At 41.1% G+C, this 27,943-nt stretch overlaps 1 protein-coding gene across 1 annotated transcript in view; it reads left to right on the forward strand.

Annotated features, from left to right (window-relative positions):
* The first annotated feature begins 7,550 nt into the window (after nucleotides 1-7,550).
* Nucleotides 7,551-27,943, forward strand: part of KCND2 (potassium voltage-gated channel subfamily D member 2) — a 371,801-nt gene continuing 351,408 nt past the window's right edge. Inside the window, exon 1 of the mRNA XM_083182817.1 lies at nucleotides 7,551-9,665. Coding sequence (XP_083038943.1) covers nucleotides 8,554-9,665 — 1,112 coding nt within the window. The 5' untranslated portion in view covers nucleotides 7,551-8,553. The remainder of the gene's footprint in view (nucleotides 9,666-27,943) is intronic.

Raw genomic sequence — 27,943 nt, forward strand, 5'->3', positions numbered from 1 at the left:
TGTCTTAAGCCGTCTGTCCCCTACTATGTTTAGGATACAACACTTTAATGTCAATCTACTATTAATTGTATAATTTTTTCCCAGAAATCTGTGACCAGCCGGCATTCCCAAACCAAGTGTATAAAGGTGCCGGGATGGTCCTTACATTTAGGGCATATTGCTGAGTCCTCCCAGCAAATGTTACCATCCTCGTCATTGACATATATGATCTGTGAAGAATAAACAGATGTACTTGTTGTATACGGTGGGCATTGGTAGCATTTGATACTGATGACATTGCAATGTGCCATTCTTCCTCCCGCAAAAACCTCACATCTTCCTCCCACTTCCTCTTCAATGTCTTCAAACCATCGTTATATTTCACCTTGCCTAGACTTTTGTATATCCAAGAGAATGATTTTCTCTTGTCTCCCATGTTCAATATTGTTTTAATCAGGGATTCCCCAAATGATGGAGGGGAATTGGGGAATTGTACCTCAAGGGCACTTCTTAGCTGCACATATCAGAAGAAGTACAGTATGTCTGGGGTAAATTAAACTCCTTTTTTAACTGTTGAAAATATTTTAGCCTGTCAGATATATATCTCCCCTCACAGAGTTACACTGAAGCCATACTCACTCCTTGCCTTTAAAAGAGGCTTTCACAGGTGTTCTTATTTGGCCAGACTGCCATACTGCAAGGAGACATAATGTAGCATGTTCAATAAGCTGGGTAAACACACATTTTATCTTTGACATGCCTAACTTGTATGCTTTCTAACAAAACCCATCTGGCTCCTTTGTAGTACACTGCCCCTTTTGCTACATATCCTTTCCCCTAGTATTGACAAGACTGGCATCATGGACCTTGCACTGATTGCAAACAAGGAGTCTGCATTATTGTGTAAGATCCGAGGCCTATGCTTGTCTGTAAACTAAAAAAGTATGTAGTGCCAGGAACCACCTAGTAACCTTGGCATTCACTTCCATGTACTTCTTCTGTACTGTAGCATTCTTTTGTTCCCTCTGCAATAACCTCTTCAAGTACATTGCAGGATGTTCTATTTCCTTGCTTTCATGGGACAATACTATGGATCTCAATGAGACAATTACTGCCTCAACCTTAGGAAGTTTCAGCACCTTGTTCATCACCTTTGGAAATCAAATGATAGGACTTTGTACTGGAACAGGCCACCAGGAGTAGAACAAGCTGATCAAGGGTGGTTAAATATTTGCTGTTAGGCAAACTTTCTACCAGTCTGTGGTATCAGTTAGGCATCAAACTTGGACACACGGTTTAATTTTGAATATAAGAGATGAAACTGAGCATGTTACCTGTGTTCAGTTTCATCGCTTATATTCAAAATATCTAAAGTTTCCATACCCCTTCTTTTTTTTTTTAGCTCTTATGCAGTTTATATTTTTGAAATGTGCGTTGTACACTATATTTGTACTATAACTGTGCTGAGAGATATGTCTGTGTGGTTCACATGCCAGATATATGTTTTCCATTGAGTGCACCACCAGCTGTGTATCTTCTGGGCAAACTGATTACTTTAACAACCCAGTTGGCTTGTGGCTCACAGACAGGAAAAGAACCCCGCCGAGTAGTCCCACTGTAAGATCTAGAAACCCCGGGTGTCTCCTTCCGGTATGTGGCATCACTTCCGGCCTGTGGTTTCATGATATGCGGTCCATAGGCCAGGATATATGTACTGCCGGAAGAGACCTCGGGTCCGGAGACATGTGACCCCCTGACAGGTACTGTATATTGACTACTACTATTGGTCTTTATGACGTAACGTCACGTCCGGTTTCAGATCTATATTTTTAGCATCCCCCTCCTTTACCATTTATATATATAAATTGCACATAGAGTATATGATTGGAAAAAGGTATGCTTACTATTTATCATTGTTCCTTATGATTCAGTGACCCAGAAGTTACAGTATCATTGTATATTCATTATTTTCTATGCTTCATATATTCATATGATATTGATTAACTTAAATATCTGTCTCCAAGTTTACCACTTCAATTTTAAAGTTTTTAGTGAATTGAATTTCTAATAGGCTAATTGTGTATTGATAAACCAAGGGATATATACCTGGCCCACTGCCCCAACAAGTCACCTTGCAAAAGCTACTCCTAGAAGTAGTGAAACGCTCCCCATATTGGAGTACCACCATATGCCATCTATGGATCCGAGCTGTGTACTAGAGAGGATTTATCTGCACTTTGCATCCATTTCCATTGGACAATAAACCTCCAGAGGCAATTGGACACTATTGGACTCCGTGAATTCAGGGACTGTGTCAATCAGTCCAGTGCAGGTTATACCCACCACCCCCATATGGTCCCATGTCCCTTCTCTTGTTTCTAAATATGCATTTTAAATATGTTTTTTAAAATTCTAAACATTAAATTATTCATCAATACACTCTGTAATTAATTATTTGAGCACTGCTTTTCTCACTTTTTTCCTCCATTTTAGTTTAGGACCAGGCTGCTATTGCTGTTGCATCTTTATTAGTTGCTGTTGTAACTACTACTCCATCTGTATCAGTGGCTGCTGACCGCTCAGGAGCATTTTCAGAGTTTGCCCATTTTCACTTCTTTGTGGGTTGGGATGCAGAACATATTTTACAGTGCATACAGAAATTATTCCCACTGCTTCACTATTTTCAACTTTTTTTTATGGTATAGCCTTATTTCAAAATGGAATACATTCATGAAAAAAGTTTTGGGGGGAAGGGTACAGAAAAATATCTGCTTCTTTGAAGGTCCCAATGAGCACAGTGGCCTTCATCATCTGCAAATGGAAGAAGTTCAAAACCACCAAGACTCTTCCTAGTGCTGGCCGGCCATCTAAACTGAGCAATCGGGGGAGAAGGGCATAGGGCCTTATTCTAGTTCACTCTTTTTGACAAAATCCTTCTTAGATGGACACAACCATGTGCACTGCAGGTGGGGCAGATGTTACTTGTGCAGAGATAACGGGTCTGAACCATGTAGGATCTTTCTTTTTAACCATTTTCTTGAACCGGTAATTTAAAACCGTCACTTTCGCACTGCAGCTACTGTATAACCATTTTGAAACTGTTAAAATCTGAAAATTACCAGGTTATATCTGCAGTGTGAAAGGGGTCTTACTCTGCTAATCCCCTACTGTATTGTATGCTGAGAACAACAGGATAGCCATGGTAAACCATGCTGAGCCATGGCCTAAGGAAGATAAATGAGAGGGGCTCCATCTGTATGTACGATTTAACAATACTTTACTATAGATTGTACACTTTCTAGTCAAAATTGTGCTGCCTGCAGTTTATGTTTCTTGCTATACCAACCCTGCAGGGGCCATGCATCGACATTGCAATCTGTATATATAAGGTGCAATATATATACTATCTTTTCTACAGATATGGACTACAGTATGTAGTCCATATCACTAGTTCATATTGCACTGTGTTTATGCCGCTTAACAACAAAGCTGTCCAGCATTTGTGGGCTACTTGCAAAATCAGTCAGCATTTACCATGCATTGCAATGAGGTTAGTCCATATACTCAGTTACTTACTCTATTGTGCTTTACTCCCATAACAACCAAACAGATTTTATTTATTATTTATTTAGCACCTTCTAGAAGATAATAGATAGAATCGGATTGGTTGCTATGGGCAACATCCCATCTTCAATAGAACTCCCATTTTAGTAAATATACACCATACAATCTGGCCATTGTGATTTTCTATGGTTGGGTGGCTGAGGGCATCAAGAAAAAAATACTGTGATTTGCCGTATTGCGCCATCTAACGGTTTACCATACAAGAAGCAATTATTCACACTTGACACATACAGTACTTTTTGTGTATGAATAGCACAATCCACATTATACCATCAATAAAAGAAAAATAACAGATATCTGCATCTCTCCTTACTTGTAGCGCGATTTTTCGACTTTAGACCACTAGAGAGACAGTAATCTGTAATGCGTCATGATTATAGTATTTTAGGGCAGTTTCTACACTATCTGACTACATCGCTTAGAAAATGCCACTACATCACATGGCGATATCGATGTGCGACTCCGCGATTAATATCCAGCATGCTGGATAAATCTAGTTACATTGCCAATCAGGGCCAGTGTTCTCACCGGAAAACACTGGCCCTGACAGATCGCTAAGCACACATCGTTACATCTAATTTTATTTTTTATTAGCTAAATTATTTTCTTCACTAATAACAGATAAAGGGCGGGATGTACTAAAGGGAAAATGCGGTAAACCGGGGGTTTTACCGCATTTTCCTATTTACCATTACCCGTCCGCCCCGTTTTCGCTTGGCAGGGTATCACCACCCAGCCTATGGGCTTCTATCGCCGCCCGCCGTCCGCGCGCCCCCCCCCCCCCGTCCTTCTGATCTCCTCCTCCCCAGCAGTTGTCACAGCCGGGAGGACATCCGGCTGTAGGGGGGAGGAGGAGATGCAGGGGGACACTGGCAGCCGCCGGGATGTGAAGGAGACCCCTGCAGACCACATCAAAGGTATCGCGGGGGTCTCCGTCACCGCAACCCGATGCTGGCCGCATATGTTAGTACATATGTGGCAGCACCGCGGCGGCTGCCAGGCGAAGGGTGGCGATTTATATTAATACATCCCGCCCAAAGTCACATCCTATATAATAAAAGGTTAATACTGCTCCTCACCAGTGTTTTGCAGATGACATTGCTGGTACTGTATGTTTAATGGGCTGGTACCTTGTAGTTTATATTGATACAGTAGGTCTGTAAATTTCCTCACTGATCTCTCCAGCTGCATAGACACTGCAAATTCACAGCCAAAGTTCGTAGCTACCAGGAACATTCATTACAAGGTCCTTGGAAGATCAATGTACTTGCTGGCCTGAAACAGGATTAACCCTAGATTCTAGGAGACAACAATGCTGTACATATAGAAATACATAATAACAATGTGATGACAATTTAGTCACCTTAACCTCAAACCTGGAACTTGGATTAATTACTTCAAAAGAAACATGATCTAAAACTGGAAATTAGTTTTTTATCAAATATACTGTCCACCATGTAAAAAGGCTTTAATTTACTTTTACTGCATTTACTGACCCATACACGCTGACACCATTTTCCCAGTGATTTCTGCAGCTGCAGCAGGTTCAAGGCAAGCAGAGCCAATGATTATAGCATGCAGTGACCCATGTGCTGCACACATTATAGACGCACCCCTTGAACGGTCAGAGGTTTCTACATCTGAGACTGGCGTTTGGGGTGTCAGGGAAAGGGCAGGAGTGCCCAAGAGTTTTCAGGGAGGGTGTGTGATGTCAGCTCAAGCCTCGATCAGCCTGTTTCTATCTCACTGGCCGACTAAGTACTGGGATATGCACAGACTGAACGGACTGGGAAAATCCTTCAATGGTGAGTGAGTTGGGATGCATTTGCAGCTGTTCCTCGTTCTGCGATATTTTCACGAGCCTTTCTCACTCTGGCGACACACCGGCTAACTGATCGCACGGCACTGCAAATTAGCAGAAAAGCGATCAGGTCTAAATAACCCACCTGGTCAGAATGTTAACTTTCAGAATGTAGCCAGCATGTCAAAATGCTGCTGTGTAATTGTCGACAAATGTCAGCATCCATTATTTTATTATATTACTTATAGACATTCGCATTTAGTGCTAAGGTTTAGAGTTACAAGGTGTGTACGCACTATATATTAAATGATATGAATGATAATGACCATCGTTAATATTATCTCACTGCATATTGTCTAGTGTGTTAACATTGGGTGGTCCTGCAGGTCATTAGCGATGTTCTCCGTCATCTGTCCATCAGGAGAGCAGATGATATCGCTAGCGAGAGCCTTGCTTCGGAATGCAGCATGGTCACACTCATCTCCCTGTCGTTGTTCAGTACAAATAGTATCAGCAAGTGTGTATGCACTTGCCAATGCCAAATACCCCACTGGGTCCTGTTACTCCCTAAATCGCGCTGGGTATACATCGTCAAATGTGTGCCCAACATTAGGGTAAGCTTAACCATGTTGATAATAGGAACATGTCGACATGAAGTGATCAGAGGCTTCCCACGGTGGCTTCCCAGCGACCAGCAGCTTCCCCCAGCAGGGTGTCTTGTTTTCATCAGCGACCAGTGGCAGTTTTTACCTATGGGCTGCAGGGCTTCAGCCCCCCCAGATAAAATCCACCACTGTAGTGAAGCCATATGCAGTCTGTGGGACTACACTGGCTTCACTGTGACTGGCAGTGACTTCCTATTGGAAGTCCAACCTGCCAGTCAGCAAGGCAGTAACATTGGGAGGTGTTCCCTCCCTCCGGGGCACCTTTCTGCGGGCTGCCGTGCAAATTCGGCAATTGCGCATGCGCAGTACCTAGATCAGTACTGCGCACGCGCTGGTCCTGGTTTCTGTCATATATATTGTACAGGCGCCACAACCAAGATTCCTTCTATGGGCTGTTGCTGAAGCAGCCCATAGAAGCTGGCCACATGCGCAGTACAAAAGTTTGTACTGCGCATGCACCAGTCCCAGCGCCTGTCCTCATAGGGGACGGGAGGAGAGTGGCAGCGGCGACAGGGGGAGGGGGGGGCTGTGGCCAGAGGCAGACCCCCCTCCTCCAAAAAGGTAGGAGCCGCCACTGTCAGCGACCATCGCAAGTGAAAACAGGACACTCAGCAATTTGGTCACTGAACAAACAATCGCTCCGTGTGCACGGAGTTTAGGACACAGTTATTCACATACTGTTTTTAAATTGCTGTCAGTCTGTGTTTGATGTGCACCATTCATATAAAACTGCAAATGCAGGAAAAATACTGGTGACTGCATCTGAAATGTGATCTTTTCTTACTTGTAGCATTCTTATTGGGCTCAGAACTTCACAACAGACCACTAGAGAGAGACAAAATACTCCACAAGGCATGGGTATAGCAAATTAGTAATATGGCTCAGCTCGACTGTTTGTTTAATAAAGGGTTAATTCCTGCTCTGCAGCAGTAATAGATGTCACATACTTTACAAGGCGATCTCAGTGCACAGTACATCCTCCCTGATCACCCAGCTGCACACGGACACGGCATCATCCCCGTTAGCTCCAGGCGTGGGGAGATCAATCACATGCAGCCTGGGAGATCAGTGCATATGGTCGGCCTGTAACACGTAAGGAACACCATTAATGCGGATATATAAAAACATGAGTCAGCTTAAGACACTATATACTGTAGGAAGCTGGGATACATGGTTGCAACAGTAACATGAACTAAACAGTCCCTGACAGGGGACATATCATTATAGCACAGTGCACAGGCAGCTGCTCCCGGGGATGTGACAAGCAGGGATGCCTACCCCCTCTCCTTTAGTTAGAAAATGCTCTGTTCCTGGCCTTCCCTGGTAATGTATGATTGCCATGATGCCATCACCTGTGGTGAAACGCCTTACTTATCAATTACACAGGTGATGGCAATCATACATTACCAGGGAAGTCCAGGAACAGAGCATTTTCTCTCTGTCAGGTAGGCAACCCTGGAAAAGTAGACACACTCAGGAATATCGGGCAGTGGGGGTGGGACTACACAGGCTCCTGCTCTGCATGCAACTACAAGCTAGTGCTAGTGCAATGGATGCAAACACAGTGATAGGGGAGAGGTACTCACCCCTCCTAACTGTGCTCATTTCTCCTCATCCACCTGAAGCTGGGAGAGGATGTATGACTGGTGTATGGATGCACATGTGCTAAGCAAACTGAAACCAAACAGAAGTTGCACTGAGTGCCTGTAATCCTGGAGCTCTGCCTCCCCCAGCTGTATGCCTCTGCTTCTTCCCGGGAACAGCTGCTGCTGTGGATGCTCTGTACTTGTTGCTGTACCTCTGCCCAGCTCAGTGAGGATTTGCTTGCCGAGGCTATGGATGTCACCCAGGCACACGTATCTGCTTGTATGTGCTAAGATCGATCTGCACATGCTTGTTGTAATCCATCACTTTCTGCAGTCCCATAAAGGTACGTACTGAAGCTCATCTGGCTGGTACATCAATTGGAATATTTTGCTGCAGCTCCTGCTTGTCAGTCTGTTTGCACCTGGACAAGAAATGCTACTGTTCTTAACAGAGCATTCTAGGAAAAAGATGGGTCCCAGAATGAATCTATGCAAATCTTTGTAAATAAAACCCAGATGGATCTCCTATAGTAAAGGAGCAGGCATAGGCATGTGTGATGTGATTGCCACTGTCAGACTTAGGAGACAAGGGATAGGTGACAGAATACTGCAAGCAGACAGAGCTGATCTCTCCCTGCTGCTGATATAGCTCCGAGAGCTGCAGCCCAGGCAGCAACACATGGCATTCTTATTCCTCGCCTGAATGCTGAACGCTAGACTGCTCTTATGTACCACATGTGGATATAGAAGGGGATTGTGACCTACAGACACAGTCAGCATCTGCAGCACATTCCTCATGGTTAAACTTTATACAGTACTAACCAAATCAAGTTTAATAAACTGCCAGCAACCTTTCTGATAAAGCTCAGATAAGGTGTTACAAGCAACCATAGTAAGCATGGCAGCAGGAGTGGCAGCATGGCTGCCTTTTGCACGCGCTGCTTCCATTGGCTGGATACCTGTGGCATCAGGTCCTCTGCCTCCACCACCCCAAAATGAAAGAAAAAGATCTCAGGACTCCTTGATTGTGCTAAATGTCAGTGGTACCCACTTTCAAACTTGGCGGAACACACTAGAACGCTACCCGGATACTTTGCTTGGCAGCACTGAGCGAGATTTTTTCTTTAATCAGGATACTGGAGAATATTTCTTTGATAGGGATCCGGACATTTTCCGACACATTCTGAATTTTTATCGCACAGGCCGTCTCCACTACCCGCGGCATGAATGTATTGCGGCATTTGATGAAGAGTTGGCTTTTTTTGGTGTTATGCCAGAGATTATTGGTGACTGTTGTTATGAGGAATACAAAGACAGGCGAAGGGAGAATGCAGAGAGACTATTGGATGATGCTGATGAGAACAAACAGGAGGGACCACTACCCCCAATGTCAATTCGTCAGAAGTTGTGGCGAGCATTTGAAAACCCTCACACCAGTACAATAGCCTTGGTACTTTACTATGTAACAGGCTTCTTCATTGCTGTCTCTGTCCTTGCCAATGTGTTGGAGACAGTACCGTGTGGTACAGGTCTAGGCTCCATGCAGGACTTGCCTTGCGGAGAGCGTTATGCTACGGCTTTTATCTGCCTTGATACAGCATGCGTCATGATCTTTACGGTGGAGTACTTTCTGCGCTTGTTTGCTGCACCAAGCCGATTTCGGTTTGCACGAAGTGTAATGAGTGTCATCGATGTGGTGGCAATCATGCCCTATTACATTGCTCTTGTGATGACAAACAATGAGGATGTAAGTGGCGCATTTGTCACACTGAGAGTGTTCCGTGTGTTTCGGATCTTTAAATTTTCCCGCCACTCGCAGGGTTTACGGATCTTGGGATATACTCTGAAGAGTTGTGCATCAGAATTGGGATTTCTGCTATTTTCCCTTACTATGGCGATCATCATCTTCGCCACCGTAATGTTTTATGCGGAGAAGGGTTCTTTACACAACAAATTCACAAGTATACCAGCTGCCTTTTGGTACACCATTGTCACCATGACAACACTGGGGTAAGTCTCACACTTTAATAAGTGTGGTAACAGCTTAATAATTGATTGTATGCTAAACTGTTTTTGTAATTAAATATTTAGGTCTTGTTCATTGAGTCATCATATGCTGCTTTCAGACCGCAAAAATGGCTTTGACCAGGTATTTTGAAATGTTTCTAGAAATGGGTCTGCCTGCTACAACCCCTTTCACATCTTTAAACGGTATTTCAATGCAGATTTGTCCCTTCACAACACTGAACCCGTTTTAACCCATAGAAAACAGTGGATGAAAAAAAAGCGGGTCTGAAACGGGTAGGACCCTGCTTTATTACTGTTTAGAAATACCAGTTCAATAGAACCGGTAAATTCACTCTGCACATTTCAGACTGCACAAATCACCATTTTGAAACGGTAAAAAAACAGAAAAATTCTGGGTAAAAAGTGCGGTCTGAAAGGGGCAATAGTTCCATGCTATGTTGTTTCCCTACACATCGTAAAAGCAAAGATTTCATAATATTTACTCATTGATCTATTTTACACTCAATAGAATAATTACAAACCTACATTTTTTATATCTTGCAATTATAAATAATTTCTCCATACTTTCATACCTAAGCTGCTATAAACACTGACATGGATGCAAAGTAATATATTTACACTTACAAATTGAGCATTTTTCTGTTATTACACATGGCCAATATCATAGCCAACAGCTAGTGAAATAACTGTTGGTCTTGGATACTCTATCAATATTCAAAAATTGGGCAAAGCATATACTGTTTAAAAGCCAGTCATCTGATCTGCCCTGCTGCATGTTATTGACTGGTCCCCAATTACTATGTTTTTTTTTATTGTGTATATCAGGCATGTCCAAACTATGGCCCTCCAGCATGCCTTGCCATAGTTTTAGCATTCCCTAATACTGTGGCAAGGCATGATGGGACTTGTAGTTTCACAACAGCTGGAGGGCCATAGTTTGGACATGCCTGGGTACATGATCTGTCTAATACCACTTTCACATCGCAAATGCCGGGCTGCACAATATCATTGCAATTCAGAAAATCATGAATTTTAAGTAGTATTTTAGATGTGTACTGATATAAGTTCACCCCACCAAGGCAACCCTGTTTAATGCCGTGTCAACCTGGGTTGATCGGTGGTGTGAAAACCTTTCACCAAATTCAGGGTCGAGCAACCCGGCATTTCAACCCAGGGTTGAACACTGCTCTGATCCGAGTGGCTGTGCAGTTGCTGAGGCAGCGCTTGCAGACAGTATCAGCTCTATCCCCGGGGCATTTTTTTCAATCCCGGGATTCGGGGTTGAAAAATGCTCAAGCCCGGGATACCTGGGATCCCAGCATTGGCTTCCCTAATAAAAAAAGAACCGCCCTGGACACCGGCATATTCACTTAGATGTGTGGGTGCAGCCGGGTGGGCTGTTTCTCCGGGAGCCAGGTAGGATGCGAGAGACTGGTGCAGGCGGGCGGGCAGCGCAGCCAGGATCAAGTCAGCTCAGGCAGGCTGTGCGGCCTGTGCAGCGTGGCCTCTGACCTTGTCACGCTGCACAGAGCTGCATTGCTGGGGACGGGAGAATCCAGGCAGCATCAGAGCGGGTGCTCAGACGCTGCCTGGCATTAGACTGCGTATGCGCAGTCTAATCCCGAAATCCCGCCAATCCCAATCCAGGGATTGACCACCCTAATCAGCTCCAAGCACTGCCTACTGCCCCGCCCCTGATGATGCACCACCACTCCCCATCTAACGCCAGTAACCCAGCTTATTGCCGGGTCGCTGTGCTAGCTTTTACATTGCAAATGCCCGGTCGGACATGGGAGGGACCTGTGTCCAAATCCTGCATGTGACCCGGCAATTGTGGTGTGAAAGGGGTATTAGACATGCTAGTTGCTGATGTCCCAAATATTTTCTGATTGTCTTCTCGTGCAAAAATTTATATATATATTTTTTTTTTATTTAAATCAATGTGTCTTAGACAGTCAATAATAGAGCTTTAAAATAAACAAAGTAGTATGATAGAGTGTATCTTTAGTTTGCATTTAATCATTTAGTATGTATAAGAACTGAAAAATAAGTGTCTAAGGATAAAGGTCCAATTCAGAGATGCACCCAAATCTGTTTTGTGGATGGATTTTGTGATTTTTATTACTACACATGCTCTATATCCAAATACACGCATCCGTGGTCCATTCCAAACTGCTGCAAATGGATGACATTGGAGCATTTCGATGCATTGGAAGCTAAGGTTACTGAAGGCATGTCCAGAGTAGACTCAGCTGTGGACTACATTGAGTTCAGACAATTTTCTTGCACAAAGTATACAAATGGTGAAAGTTCGTGCTGATAACTATGGTCGTTTTTGAACCTTTTTTTTTTTTTTTGCAATTCAGTCTGGTTTAAATGTTTAAATTATTCGTAATTTTTTTTATAAACAAAATGGGCAACATTGAATGTTGAATGATGTTAATGTTCTTATTTTAAAGTAGCTCACCACTAGATCTGCTATTAACGCTAGCGCTGTTGAGCCTCACTAGACGTCAGGCTCAAGGGTTAAGCAAGCATCATGGTAGTGAGCCTTGCGGTCTCATAGATGCATTCTATTCTGTTTATGGGTGAATATAAACATTTTGCTCCATATAGTCAGTGCCAGTGGAGTTTGGCTGAGATGCTTGCAACTCATTACATCATGTAGGTATATAAAATTAAGTATTTGTACAAAGGATATGTATAATATTGATAAATGTTTAGGCCAATTCCTACAGTATTTCTCCTTTTAACTCTTTAATTGAAAAAAATAAATATTGATATTTGAAGCTGAGCATGGAAAACAATGTTTATTAATTATTTATATAACAATTCTGCCATTCAAACAGATCTCTATAAATACAGTAACAGGGTTTTTTGTTATAATGCAGCATAGCTATCCATTGTGACCATGAAATGTTGGGAAGTTTGGCTATTCAATGTTGGACTAAGCAGTTATATTATCAGGGAATACATTATACATATAAAAAAATATTTTTTGTACGAATCACATCTTTTTTTTTTTAACCTCACTACTAGCATATTTATTTAACTTTGCCACTAAGGAAATAGTTAAATGATGGAAAAATCAGGAGTGATTAGGGTGGCTGGGATCCTGGGATTTGGCCCTGAAATCGATGGGATCTGAATCCCAGGGTTGGAACTTTCTATTTTTGGGATTAGTGCATGGTCAAATCTAATGCCGGCTCGTCTGCTTCTACCTGCCACACTGCCTCCTGCTATCTGCACCACCTCCTGCCTGCCACATTACCCAGCTCCTGCCCACTGCACCACCAGACTCTTGCCCATCAGGTAAATAACACTGTGTGGATAGGGTGGATTACAGTTCGTCATTACATTGACAAACTCATCACAGAGAAAGTTTATGGCAGAAACAATTATGAAGCTGCTTTAAGTGTTTATGATGAATATCATAGTTAGGGCCATGGCGGGAATCAAACCCAGGACCTCAGTGCTGTGGGGCAGTAATGCTAACCATTACACCAACTATGTTGCCCATACATTATTATCCATCTAACAGTGCAATGGTACCTGCTGGCATGCGGAATAAACAGAAGCAACACAAGAGAATCCAGCACCCATGACCTAATATATAATACTTGTCTGTATATTTCACCTCCAGAAGCGCTATGGCAAAATGAGTTACTGTGGCTTTGCACTGGTGACAGTACTAACTGCACTAACTGCAACAACGTCTAGTCCTCGTTTGTAAAAACAAGCAAGGTCTGCAGTTAATGGGATGCTGCCTAGCACCCTCTTCTCTGTGTATTTGTGCTTTATTTACCATATCATTTTCTTTTTATCTTTTAGCAGCACTTTCAGATAGGGTAAAATATTCACCCTAAACATGGCACCATTAACTAAATCTGATATGTTTCTCAGAGCTCTGTATAGCCCATGGCAAACACATGGACTATGTGGTTAATCAAAAGGAAGTGGGAATGGGTGAACCAATGAGAAGCCACAATCTATTTAATATAACCACACATAATTGGTGAACGTATTTTACTTCCACAGTTAACTAGCAGAACAGAGGATTTAAGTGTAAACTTTGGTACTTGTGACTTATCTGAGCGCCCGATTTTCTTCATCGCACCTAAAAATCGCGTCAAATCGCATCGCATACAATCAGATTGCATGCAATGCGATTTGACGCGATTTGCAGCGATTTTAATATGTGAAGGCACCCAGATGCCTGTTTTATATGTGAAATGGCCCCCCAGACCCCATTTTTAATTGTATACCCACCCTGATGGCTAAATGCCCCCCATTGTTAATGCCACCCCACTATCAACGCCAACCCGAAGCTTGGCGAGCGCAGCGGTACGCGTCCTCCGACCTTTTCATACCCCCACTATCCACATCGGCGTGGAGTTGATTTTATATAGTGTGGCGAGCGCAGCGAGCCACCGAGCCGAATCGTGGCGAGCGCAGCAAGGGGACGCAGATACCTGTGAAGCCTGCGAGGGGACGCGTATAGCTGTGAAGGTATACTTTACTTTACATGCCCAGAAATATGGAAATCATGAAGGATATTTATATTATAAACGCATCTAGCTAATGTAAATATTACTTTTGTTTATATCCATATTTAGTTTTTTACAGTGAATACCAAGTTGAAAAAATTTATAATTCAGTAGTAGAGTACAGTAGTTAAGAGTCGCACTGAGAGTAATGCATTGTGGTATGTTACTTTAGGTAAAGTAAGCTATTGCTCACTTCTAGGTGGTTGCTGAAATGTCCCCCTATACATTATACAACCGTTTAAGGCACATTGCAGGTGCTTTTTAGCACACGCGATGTATTGGGTCTGTTTCCATAGATGTGTCCCTGTGGTGAAGCACCGCTGGCACACATCTATGTGCAGGTCCGGGCGGCAGGGCAGACAGACTTCAAATAATCTTTCGGCAGGGCGGGACAGGCAGCGGTGAGTGGCAGCAGAATTTTTTTAAAAACTTTCAAAAGATTGGACAGCCGCCAATTGGCTGATAGAGTTCTCTCAGTCAATCAATGGCCGGCCAGTCTTTTGACTGGGTTTTTTTCCCCCAATTCTCCTGCCCCCCCACCACCACCACTGCTGCAGCTCCCCGGGTATTTTTAAATGTAAAAATGGCACATCAATGCCAAATTGTAAATGAGCCCTACCATGGAGTTGCCGTGAGAGCTCAAAGGAAATTAGGTCCGATTTGTCCTCAGGACAAGTCAGCATAATGTATGGGGCCTTTAGACTGAACTGCTGTTTGGAACAAAAATCTAGATAAAAATACATACCACAAATGACAATTGATAAAGTGTTCCAAAAAACAGGCAAAAATCGTCAATCCGACAAATTGGTTTAATCTATTTGATTAAACCAATTGTCTGAATGACAGTTTTTGTTAGTTTTACAGCATTTTGGAGCAAATTGTCAATTGTCATTTGCTTCCATACATTACCGGATTTTGGTTACAAACAGCCAGATTGGACAATAAATCTCTAATACCACTTTCACATTGCAGATGCCGGGTCAGACCTTGGATTTGGACACTGGTCCCAGAGGCGTAGGGTGCAGCCAGGGCACCCGGAGCAAGCTTATGTCACGGCGCCCCCCCCCCCCCCCCATATATAAATATATAAACACACAAATATCAGCATGAAAATTTTAGCAAAGGATGCCAGCAAGAGAATAGGGACAGTGCGCACCGGACTGTCATAAACCAAAAAAGGACATATCCTTGCTAGATAGGCATGTGTCCCCACAATAGTACCCCCAATTCAAATTACACACTCACTTCTGCAACATGTTTCACATTCTATGAAATGATAGTGTTTCCTATTAATTTTAAGTCACATGTTAGAATATACACACACGCGCGCATTTTTTTTCACCAAATACGCGCACATTTAAAAACAAACACTCCTTTCCCCTCTATCACTTAAAAATATGCATGCACATAAACACAGATGCCTACTGTGACATTTATTACGGATCCTCCCACACCCCACCTGCATTGTCTTTACCTGTTGTGTCTTTACCTGTTGCAGAGGAAAAGAGAAGTTCCCCCTGCAAGCAGGCAAAGAGCCATGTAAAGAACTGCTACTGATGATCATGAGGTGATCCACGCTGGCTGCAGGGCAAGAAGAGACAGGCCAGCCTCCCCCTCAGCGTGTATATCACTGACTGCCGCGGCTGCTACTGCAGGCTCCTGGCTTCAGCTGAGCCGGCGGCTCTGTGCATCAGGCCAGCCGCTGCCACCCTCACACCCTTCTTGTAAAGTATGCCGCTTCCGCTGCAAAGTCCTGGCTGATAGCTCCAGGGGCTCCGTGTATAGGGGGATAGAGACCAGCCGCTGCCGTCTGCACAACCCTCTTCGTGGGTGTATGCCGCTTCCGCTGCTGCTGCGGCCGGGCTCCCCTGGCTCTGTGCACAGGTTCGCGCTGCCTGACATCCACATAGCGCGATTCACACAGTGCTCTCCAAGTTACTTGCACCACTGATGGTGCCTTACAAACTACCGGCGCCTGGAGCTTGAGCTTCACCAGAACCACCTTCGCTACGCCTCTGACTGGTCCATCCTATAGAATGGCTGTACAATATGGGTAGGGGTTGGCACTGGCGAATAAATCTTGTAATAAATAATTATATAAGTACTCAAAATGTACATTGAAATGGCCCTTTCACACCGCACACCAACCCAGGTTGACCAGGCAACAACCCGGTATAAACTCAGGTTATTTGTGCGGTGTGAAAGGGGTATAAGTGTATGGCCAGCTTTTACTTCCTCTTGTTTTGAATTTGTTAAGGAAGTTTTTCCAACAATGTTCAATTTGTATATGATCTACAAAAAAATTCTGAAAATATAGTGTTTCAGGAATCTCTCTCTAAAATATATATATATATATATATATATATATATATATATATATATATATATATAGTATTTTTTGTGTATTATGGAAACACTAACAAATCATTTTTTGCTACAATGAATACATAAGATCTTTTTTTTATTGTGTGAATGCAGGGTGCCTTTATATTATATCATATCCAGTTATTATGTTTAATACATAGATTTTGCCCCTTGGAAGGTAAAAACTGTCCATTTAAGCTAACCAAAAAACAATGACAGTTGACAACATATATTATACATGAGGTAACAGGTAGTGTTTATTATGTATGCAATGAAGTACAGTTCTGTAGGCAATGTTTCTATCCATGGTGCTGAAACTGAGCTGTGTAGGATAATTTACAGCCCTGGTAATGATCATTTACAGTAAACATTGTTACTGTTTAATGTTTAATGACTGATTGCATTGACTGAATCGATGCAGTAAAACTATATATGTGATTAATATAGGTGTGTATGCACAAAAATAATATATTTTTATTCAAGTGCTGGCAGTTTTGTTGTATTGTTTCTAAATTGTAGCTAAATGAAACCTTTGCAATTTGCTAAACACTTTGCAGTATACTAAATGCAGGCTCAGGGGTAAAAGTACTTAAAATTACAAAGCGTCCTTCGATTCCATTACTATGGAGAGAACATTTTATGATCATCTTGTACTCAAAGGCACTTAAAGAAGCTAAGGCTAATCTCTTTACTTGTTAAGCCCAATCAACAGTTGCTGACGAATTATGGTTCAAGTGTTGATATCACAAGTTATTTAATTATTTAATTTTGGTTTTAATCTTTTTCTGAAGATATTATCATTGTGTTATATTTATTTAGAGTTTGCTGCATTTATGACAAAAGTATAAGAGGTATGCTTTTAGAGGGAAACATTTATTACAGTTACAGTGCAGAACCCAGTTCCTGCAATTGATCTTGTATTACCCTAGACAGTGACACCCGGGTGCAGCCCCCTTTGTGATGTCACTGCAGATGGGTCCTGCTACTGTCTTGCAGAGTGTGCACCCTGTGATGAGCACACATTGTTGGAAGCAGGGCCGGATAAGGGCTGTGGGGGCCCTGGACAACAGACTTGTGGGGGCCCCTATCAATAAAAGTTATATAATGGCGGACACCTGCTCTGGGGACTATTTTCTGCTGCTGCACTGCTACCCCTGGGGAGAGGGGCCAGTGTCTGCTTATTTCTCCACATTGTGGAAAATGGGATGACACTTCCCTCTTACCAAAAGCTGGATTATTTTAGGAGTCATTTGTGTCCAGATCTGTGTCACACATGAATGTGCCTCTGTTTATAAAATACTTAACTCCATTTTCTCTATTATTGGATTTGTGCTATATATATATATATATATATATATATATATATATATATATATATATATATATATATATATATATATATATATACTGTATATATATATATATTTATTAATTAATTATAGAGAGTGACGGACGGCTGTTTAAACACCTGCCATGTGCTGATATATATCATCTGTAAATACACTAGCTTTGTTTCACCAAACCTGTGTGTTGGTTCCTATAAAACAATATGTGTAAATATAGGAATTCTCTATCCTTATAAATGACATATATTATTATAGAACAAAATCCTGATTAGGACACACTGTGGGCCTTATTCTAGATCCCTCTTTCTGACAAAATCCTTCTTAGATGGACAAAACCATGTGCACTGCAAGTGTGGTAGATGTAACTTGTGCAGAGAGAATTAGATTTGGCTGGGGATTTACTTCAAAATGAGATCTATATTGCAGTGTAAAATAATGCAGCCAGTATTTTCCCTGCACAGAAACAAAATAACTCACCCAAATCTAATTCTCTCACATTTCTCGCACATTTTACAGCTGCCCCCCTGCAGTGCACATGGTTTTGTCCATCTAAGAAGGATTTTGTCAGAAAGAGTGAACTAAAATAAGGCCCTATATTCCAGGAGAACTTTTCATTGAGACCCTTGGGCGCACTTGTGTTCGAAATGTAAATCCATTTGGATTCACATTATGAAAGTCTTTTGTGACGGTCTCTGCCCCTTGGTAATTGAGGTATATGGTCTATGATTTTAAACGCAGGCTCGCTAACGAGTGTAGATACATTTTGAAATGTTTAGCGTGGGCTGGTCCATACTTTTTCCCTCTTTTCCCTCTAACGCCCCTCTTATTGCGGATCGATGGATGGCCATTTGATCTCTAAGGCTGCTTATCGTTTGTCCTATGTATACCAACCCACATGGGCATATAAAGATACACATTGACATGTACCACCCTTTTTATAGTGTATATTTTATCCTGGACTATTAACCCATTTATGGGTTTTTGAAGTATGGTCCCGGTTCCATAAAGCTGCACATTGTGCACGATAAACATTTAATACATCCTCACTTCTGAGCAGGAAAGAAAGTTTCTTTTCCCATTGGGGTCAAATTTAGTTTTAACTAAAATGTCCTTAATGCTCCATCCTCTCTTGTATGAAGGCATCAATTGTAAACTCTTAAAGCACCATAGGTCTTTATCACTTGACACAATTGGCCATATTGCTTTTGTGGCCCGAGACAATACCTCACACGTTGGAGTATAGTTTGTCACAAAAATAATTTTGTTCTGTTCAGATTTTTTTGAGACCGTTGTAATCAATCTCACTGTTGAATTTGCATAATTTCTTCTTTGTTTTTAATTAATGTTCTATACTCATATCCTCGGGCTGAAATTTTCTGTATCCTGTCATCCAATGTCGCTAACAGGACTTCCTTATCGCTCGAGATCCTTGCACGTAACATTTGTGAACGCGGTAATCTGCGTTTTAATGCTGGAGGATGGCAGCTGGTGTTTAAAAGGTTTTCTATCCGTGTCTTTGCAGTACACCGATGTTTGTATTTTGTTACAGATTTTAATGACAACATCCAAATAATTGATTACAATATAATCCATCTGGAATGTAAATTTTATAGGCGACTCTTATTCATTAATGGGGTTGATGACCGCTAACAACTCCACCTTCGTCCCTGTTCAAAAAAAAAGTAAGCCGTCTATATAGCATTTGAGCATAAAGATATTTTTTGCTATAACTGGATTACTGAAAAATAAAGATGATTCCTGTTCAAGCATAAAAATATTTGCAAGGACTGGTGTGACGGGAGAACCCATCACACACCCCGTTTTTTGAATGAAAAACTGTCTATTATGCACAAAATAGTTATGAGTATATTCTGAAAATTGTAGAAATAAAGGTATTTTATAAATTGATTGCAATGTCAAAATGCTTGTATAGACAACAGTCCACTAGAATGTGGTAAAACTGAATAAAGATCTAGTGTTTAGGGGAGATGGATTCTCCAGCTTATTCAATAATTGAGTAGTATCCTGTAAGAATGTTGGATCCTGTACAATTAACGGCTGCAGAAAGGAATCCAGCTATTGTGCAATAGGATGTGATGTAGAATCTATTGCCGCTATGATCTCGGAGGATGATTTTTTTCATCTTTATGTATTTTAGAAATTCATTTATTAACCGTTTTTGTATTTTCATATCAATTTGGCCAGTCTTCACCGCATCATTAAGAATTATATTCAATTCCTTTTTAAATTGCTCTGTAGGGTTATTCAGCAAGTCATCAAGATTTTTCACATATAACCCCGCCGTTGTCCGTGGGACGTATTATTAAAATCTGTTGTTCTGACAAGTGCTTTAGGGCCACCTGTTCCTGCTTAGATCAATTATTGTGTGTACCTTTTGCAGCTGCAGCATATTTGGACACAGATTGGTCCAGTAACCAAATAAATGTTTTTAAGGACACATTTAGGGATGGAGGATCAAATGTGTTTTTTTGTCCTTTTATTCCTACCGGGATGTATTCAGATTTTGGACACTCCAATGTATGTTTGAAAAATTCCTTATTTTTTAAGGTGCAATGCAGTCCATATAGATCTAGTTTTCCATTTTAGATCCTGGTGGTGAGTGGGTTTGCAGCTTTGGCCCAGTAACAGTCCCTAAAGGGCCGGTAGGATCTGAAGTAGAATCATCCGATTCCTGTATTTGAAAATCACTATCGCTGTTTGATGCAGCCTTATTGCGATTAGTGTGCAATTTCATTTGTCTCCAGCCAATAAGGAGCAGCTTTTGGCTGATGGGCAGAATTAACCCTTGGCATGTGGGAGAAACCTTGAATGTAAACAATCATTCAGGCATCTCTCACAGGGGTACTGCCAGCCGGAGAAGCCAGGGATCCAGGAGCCATCTGGTGAGTATAATTTCCCTTAACGGGTACTTCTTGGGATTCTACATGGAGAAGAGGACAGGCCTATAAGGGATTCCATAGGTAAAATATTGGTGTTTAATCTAAAGCTGTACACATTATTTTGTGCTGTGTATAATCACGTCAACCAGGTGGTGGAATATAATTCAGTGCTCTCTTTCATTATATATATATATATATATATATATATATATATATACACACACACACTGTGTGTTCCTTTGATAAAATTTGCATTTTATTATACGATTAATATCTTAGTTTCTTGAAAATCTGAACAATACTGACAGTACAATACAAGGCATTGCAGTAGATTTGCTCATCTTTAGCAGTGTGTAATAAAAACTGTAATGCCAGCGCTGGACATTGCAACCATCAATGAAGCAGAAAAACATGAAAAGTAATCAGCATGCTGCTTGAGGAAGGCTTAGAAACAAGCAGAGTACACAGAAATCAGGTGCTTGTCAGCAAATGACTGCAGTGATATTAGCTGCCACAGTTGTTTAGATGAAATCAAAAGCTACAGTAGATAGATGTGCAGAACTAACGTAATGAGAACTTGGATAGAACTCGTATTATTCAAATGTGATTTTCTGAAATGAAATGATAAACCATGTTATACCCCTTTCAGAAATGAGCCAAAACACTTTTTTTTATGTGCATGCATATCGGGTCCGGCTTTTGTCTGTAAGGGTAAGGAGATGGGTTACCAATCCTGGGTCCGTGCCCCTTCAGTCAGGGTTATTCACAAGATTTGCAATCCAACTTGGTACCCTGCTGGTGTGTCAATGATCTATACCCAGGTCTTGATGACATTGGTTATTTCTAAAAGAAAGTCATTGGCAGGGGTATAGTAGCAATTCGAGATGATATCATCTCCAAGTGTCCACTGTAAGACCCGGGTCACTGGAAGACTTGGATCCAGTGCAAAGAGTTGTCATCCATGCGTGAACGGGGGTAAGTGCAGAAAACGCTGACTTAAGCCTATGCTCAGTGTCCCATATCTGAGCCGGGTTAAAGCCAGGTTTCAAGTCTGGCAGGAGTATTAGTGGTTTCAGGGTAAAAATTTGTTAAATAGAATGCCTGTTACAGTCACATCTTCAAAATACCTTTGAAGTCCCATGCTTGCATTGTAGTTATTAACACGTAAGAATAAAGCCTGCAATTACCAGCTGCTTGGAGCCATAAAGCAGTATAGTTTGCCATTGGTGGCCATGAACTGATATCCCCACCAACAGTTATTGTTATCAATTGTTATCCTGCTACCTTACATATCCAAGTGTCTCCTCATCCATTAGATGGTAAGCTCACTTCGGCTCATATTTGCCTTCTGTTTAATTTTGTTGTGTTTATTTCTTACATCATCATTCCCCATAAACAAATGTTCTATATTACCGCTATTTTCTGTGATTTGGGGAATACATTTCAGTGCTACTTTTCAATGTCCTCCTGTCAGGACAACTCCAATAACCAACTACATACTTAAAGCGATACTTTCTCCTCTAATGGCAGCTGCAAAAGATTACACTACCAGATTCTGTTCTGGCAGTTACTTAAGACAGTTCCATAGATTTGGCATTTAAAAGTCACATGACCGTCCTGAAACTCACAAGGTTTGAGCTGATCTGTTGGGAATTAAGTTTTGATTTAATAAAAAATTGGATTTCATTAAAATGTCTACATTTCTGCAAGGCTTACACATAAATATACATCTAGTGTATCAAAATAATAATAGAAAAAATGTATGTAATAAATTCTGGTTAAATGGCATTCTTAGAATTGTATTACACCCCCCCTCCCCTCCACACACACAAACAGCCAACCAATAAGCTCCTGTCTGACATTTTTTTAAACACAGTCTGTGATGGCAGGTTGGAGCTGATTGGCTGGCTGTTTATCACTTTTTTCCATTTTATCACTTTTCAAACATAGTACATCTGGCCTATGAACTTGAAGCTGCTCTTCTCAATATGTCTCCTGTTAGTTGCACAAGGAAATCTATAGTTTTATATAAAAAAATACATAATTTATTAAAACATTGCCACTGCATAATACGTGTTACACTTATTTTAAAATACAATCCAGCAGTTATACACATAGAACACAACATCTGATATTTGCTTTTTCCTTTAGAATGTGGGTACCATTAATTCAACACATGCAGTCGTTCAATGATGGATACTTAGTATGGGTTTTAAATTTATGCTACCCTATGCATTTCATCTTGAAAATTACTTTCTTAGGGTTGGATGGATTAGTAATTCAAGATCTTATATGTGAAACACTGCTGGTGGACCTCGATAAATATTCTTTAGTCTACTGCACCAAAAGAACTAGCGCGAATGCACGAGGTTGTCCTACGATAAAATCCTGCAATTATATTTTATCACTGGCCATGTGGAAGTTGGTATTTGGTGGTGGTAACTGGCAGTTTTCTGGGATTATCAGGGAGACGTAGATGTGCCCAGGCGTTTTCAGGCAGGGCATGTGACGTCAGCTCCGGCCTTGATCCGACTGCTTCTATCGCAGCTGCTGAGTAAGGCCTAGGCTATGCACAGACTGCACACACTGGAAAAATAGCAATTCATATGGCTTGCTCGGGGTGGGATTTCACTGTTGCGGGCGGCATTTACCTGATTGCAGGGCTCTGCAATTTAGCAGAGCAGTGAACAGGTCTGAATAACCCCCCTTACTGTACCTTGTAAATGATTGCCCATTTAAAGAAACATCAGAATTTGGCCAACATCCCGCATGGCCGCCAAACTCAGAGGCTATTAAATTTGGCCATTGTTCTTGGTTGTAACATGTTTTTTGTTTTTTTTTTCTATATTTTTTTTTTAAATCTAGAAATCACAACTTGTGAGACTGTATTCCCAGTGCAAAATACAAACTGAGCTTGGCAAAAGTTTAGCCTTCAAACTAGTCTCTGTTGATCTTTATTATGAACACATGTCCTTCTTAATAAATAACATACTTTAACATAATAGTAGTCAGCTATTTTGTGTAATTTAATGGTTATGAAATTATTTTTCTACTGTGAAATATTTTTCCATTTTTTTGACACCTACAGTATATTATAAATGCAGTACTAAACTATTACATACAGGTATTTTCCTTAAATGCATTACTTTATGTATATGGCTTTTTATGTCGTTGTAGCAGGCTTAAACATTTATCAGATTTATATTATTATTATTATTATTATGTGGTTCTTATTGTGGCATATGTCTGAGAAGCTTAATCGGTTTATAACTAGACAAGCAGATAAATGTTATGTCATTTTTCTTGAGTTTTTGTTGTTGTTTATATCCACAAAAAAACAAGTAATAAATGGCCTTGAAATGCAAAATGTTATTTTCACAATGTTTTGTGCATACTAATGTAAAGTGAAATAGGTTTAGATTTTAATTAAAAGTAATAACCTGCTTATTTTGATTTATATATAATGTCTACAAAATAGTACTTTTAAAATTGAAATTTTTACAGTATAATGCTTTGGGTCCCAGTCTATTGTTCAAGGACCATTGGGAATATAAAGTATAACTAAATTAATTAGTAGAAAGACAGATTAACTCTGCCTACCCAACTAAAATCAACTAAACTAAAACTTTTACACCCCTCATAAGAACAACTGAAATAATGCTATCATTCACACTGCATACGATTAAGATAAGCTCATAATTATTTTAGATCTCTGAGAAATTGGATAAGGGGCAGAGGAACCCACTCTCCAGCTACTTTTTAGGTCAATATCAATAGACAGGAGACCTTTTTTAACTGATTCATCTATAGCAAGTCATCTTTACCTTAAAGCAAGAAACCTTAGCCAAAGCTTTGATGCCCCACCACAAAATGGAGTTTCACACCTTGCTCACCTGCAACACAATCAGACACATTCTGTCACGGGTCCATATGCCACCATCTTTCTACATGTTGTGAGCCCGCACGCTGCACTGTCCTAGCTGGCGGCCATTGCTGTCAGCTTGTTGCACACACCACATCAAATTGTCAGGTGACTTCTTCCTCCAATCAGCTAAGAACCAGCGGTATAACTATGGATTCCCAGCACAGGCAAATTTCCATTGGCTTTTTGTTGTCTTTTGGCCTTTAGTGAGTTCCTGAAATCTCTCCTGTTTTGGATTCTACAGACTAGTGCAGTTTCCATCTATAGCACTTCCTGGTTCATTCAGATATACTGAACAGTTGCCCTGTGATAGTGATTTAGTTGGCACTGTGCCTATCCCAGTTTCTCAGCAAACCTGCATTACTGGTACAGTGCACATCTGTCCTCCAGCAATCCTCCACTGGTAGTGCCATATCCCAGTGCTCCGCTTACCTGGTACAAGTACATCCTAGTCCTCCTGCATAGCTGGTACTGCAGCCATCCCGGCGGTTATGCTTCTCTAGTGCTTCCACATTCCTGCGCCCTGCTTGCCATCTTGGTCCTCCTGTATAGCTTATGTTGCAGCCATCCCAGCAATCCAGCTTCATTGGTACTGCCATATGCCAGTGTTCCCGAATATCTTGTACAGGCACATCCCAGTCCTCCTGCATGGCTGGTACTGTAGCCATTCCAGTGATTCTGCTTCACTGGTACTATCACATCCCAGTACTCTGCTTAGTTGGTACATGCACATCCCAGTCTTCCTGCATAGCTGGTGCTAGAGCCATCCCAGCGATCCTGCTTCTATGGTACTGCCACATCCCAGTGATGTACATACTGTAGCTGGTACTTACACTTTAGTAATCCTTCGTAGCTGACCTGTATCATCCCAGTAACCCTACCGCTGGCACTTCTCAGCACTAAACTCAACCAATCACTGTCTCATCTGTGGATGAGAAGAATCTATATCAAGTCAGCCACATTATGTCCAAAGACCCCAAGTCACAGCCCAGTATCTAGACCTAGTCCGGGTTCACATAAAAACATATCCGTGGCAGTCCCCATGTTTTTAACTCCAAGCATTAAGGCTTATAACTCTAAAATATTCCTGAGGACTATGAAATGTACAGGAAACCACAAAGTTCCAAGAAACCTAGCAATTGGTACAGTTTAATATTGACATCTAATGAAGCCAAATCTGCATTTGTGGAAATGGCCATTACATTTGTAAATTAGCTTCTATTTCCATGGAAAAAGATGTGGATTTGCTGATCCGGGATTGGTATTAAATCCCGGCGGTCTGTACCCAGCATTCGGAATCCCGACCGCCAAAATCCCGACAAGGGGGGAACGAGGATCGACACTAATTTATTCTCCCTCTATGGGGTGATCACCCATAGAGTGAGAAAGTGTTGGGATTTCGGCAGTCAGGATTTTGACCGCCGGGATTGTAACTGCATCCCGCTGATCCACGTCTTTTCCTACTTTAGGAAAGTTTCCATAAATCGGGGAAGAAAAGAAAATTGACTATTCTACGCAAAATGGCAGATATTTCCGAGGAACGGAAATATCTGCCGGGATTGAATAATAATATAGGGAGATATGCAGACCTAATCACAGCCCTGCGATTTCGAAAGGAGACCGATTATTGATTGAATGCGCATGCATACGGATTGTAGTGTGCATGTGCGAGGCCATTCTTCGTAAAAAAAATCTGGCGTCTATTCTGATTGCAATCTGTTCGCGACTTGACTAATAGGAAGGTGGCGTTTGGGGGTGTGGTAACAACCGTTTTCTGGCAGTGTCAAGAAAAATGCAGGTGTGCCCAGGCATTTTCCAAGACGGGAGTGTGACGTTGGCTCAGGGCTGGATCAGCCTGATTCTATAGTATAGTACCAGCATGTCCAAACTTTGGCACTCCAGCTGTTGCGAAACTATACATCCCAGCATGCCTTGCCATAGTTCGAGCATTCCCTAATAGCAAATCTGTGTCAAAGCATGATGGAACTTGTAGTTTCACAACAGCTGGAGGGCCATAGCTTGGACATGCCTGGTATAGTAGGTCATGGGTTATGCACAGATAGTGAACAGTGGGAAAATTATTAGATGGTGAGTGAGTTGCGTATGGTTTTGCAGCTGTGTGATGATAGTCTTTCGAAGCCTTGCACAGAGCGGGATATTACTCTGGCAGGGCGGAGACCATCAGAATGCCGGACTCTGCAATTTTGCCCAGCAGCGGTCAGATCTGAATAACTCCCTGGGTTTAAAACCACTGAGACAAACCATAAATAAGTAACTAATAAATAACTAAGTAGGCACTTAGAATTTTTTAATTTTCTTTAAATGGCAAATAATGACATTTAATTTTGGGCGCTACAAAAAAATGGAAATTGTGGTACAAGGTCTGGGGCAGGTATATTGGGAGCTTTATGACAGGTACAAGTGTTTTAGACTTGATGGTTACAAACTCTTGGCTTCAAATAAGAATATACATCCTTGTGGTTAATTCAAAATTATGGAAGAAATATCATTTACAGCACTAATTGTCCATTGCAAATATTTCAGTTCATGAGGGGTTAATAAGATTTGACAAAATTGATTTATTTTTTAATAGATTCATTATATTAGTCTTTATAAATCAGATCACAAAATGTCCTTGCTGTATACTCTTACCTGGATAATGTTGCAGAGCATTAGTATACTGTATTACTACAGTATTTGAGAATTCACTGGTTATAAAATCTCAGGTACTGTATATGCATCTCTACCTTGTGTTTATGTATCACGCATTGCTCTAAATATATATATATATATATATATATATATATATATATATATATATATATATATATATATATATACTTGAATATGGGTATATATCAAAGCTTGGGAAGAGACAACATTGTGAAAGATAAAGTACCGAATATTCAGCTCCCAACTGTCATTTTTTAAATACTGGTATTTTTACGGCATTTTCCATTTGATACATCCAGGCCTGAATCTTTGAATTGAGAGGGTGCATTTGTGTTTACATTCCTGACAACTGATTAGATGGAGCAGGATTTTTCCCCCAGAGAAATTTGTATATTGATAGTAATCATTCACTATGATAAAGTCTGTCTGTACTGCCTGAAAATTATAATTATGATAAAACAACATAATGGTGTTTAAATTAAACAGATTATTGCTCTTGTCCGGATTA

Source organism: Crinia signifera, chromosome 4 (assembly GCF_055691185.1).
Source record: "Crinia signifera chromosome 4, ASM5569118v1, whole genome shotgun sequence".
In the NCBI taxonomy this organism is placed as follows: Eukaryota; Metazoa; Chordata; class Amphibia; order Anura; family Myobatrachidae; genus Crinia; species Crinia signifera.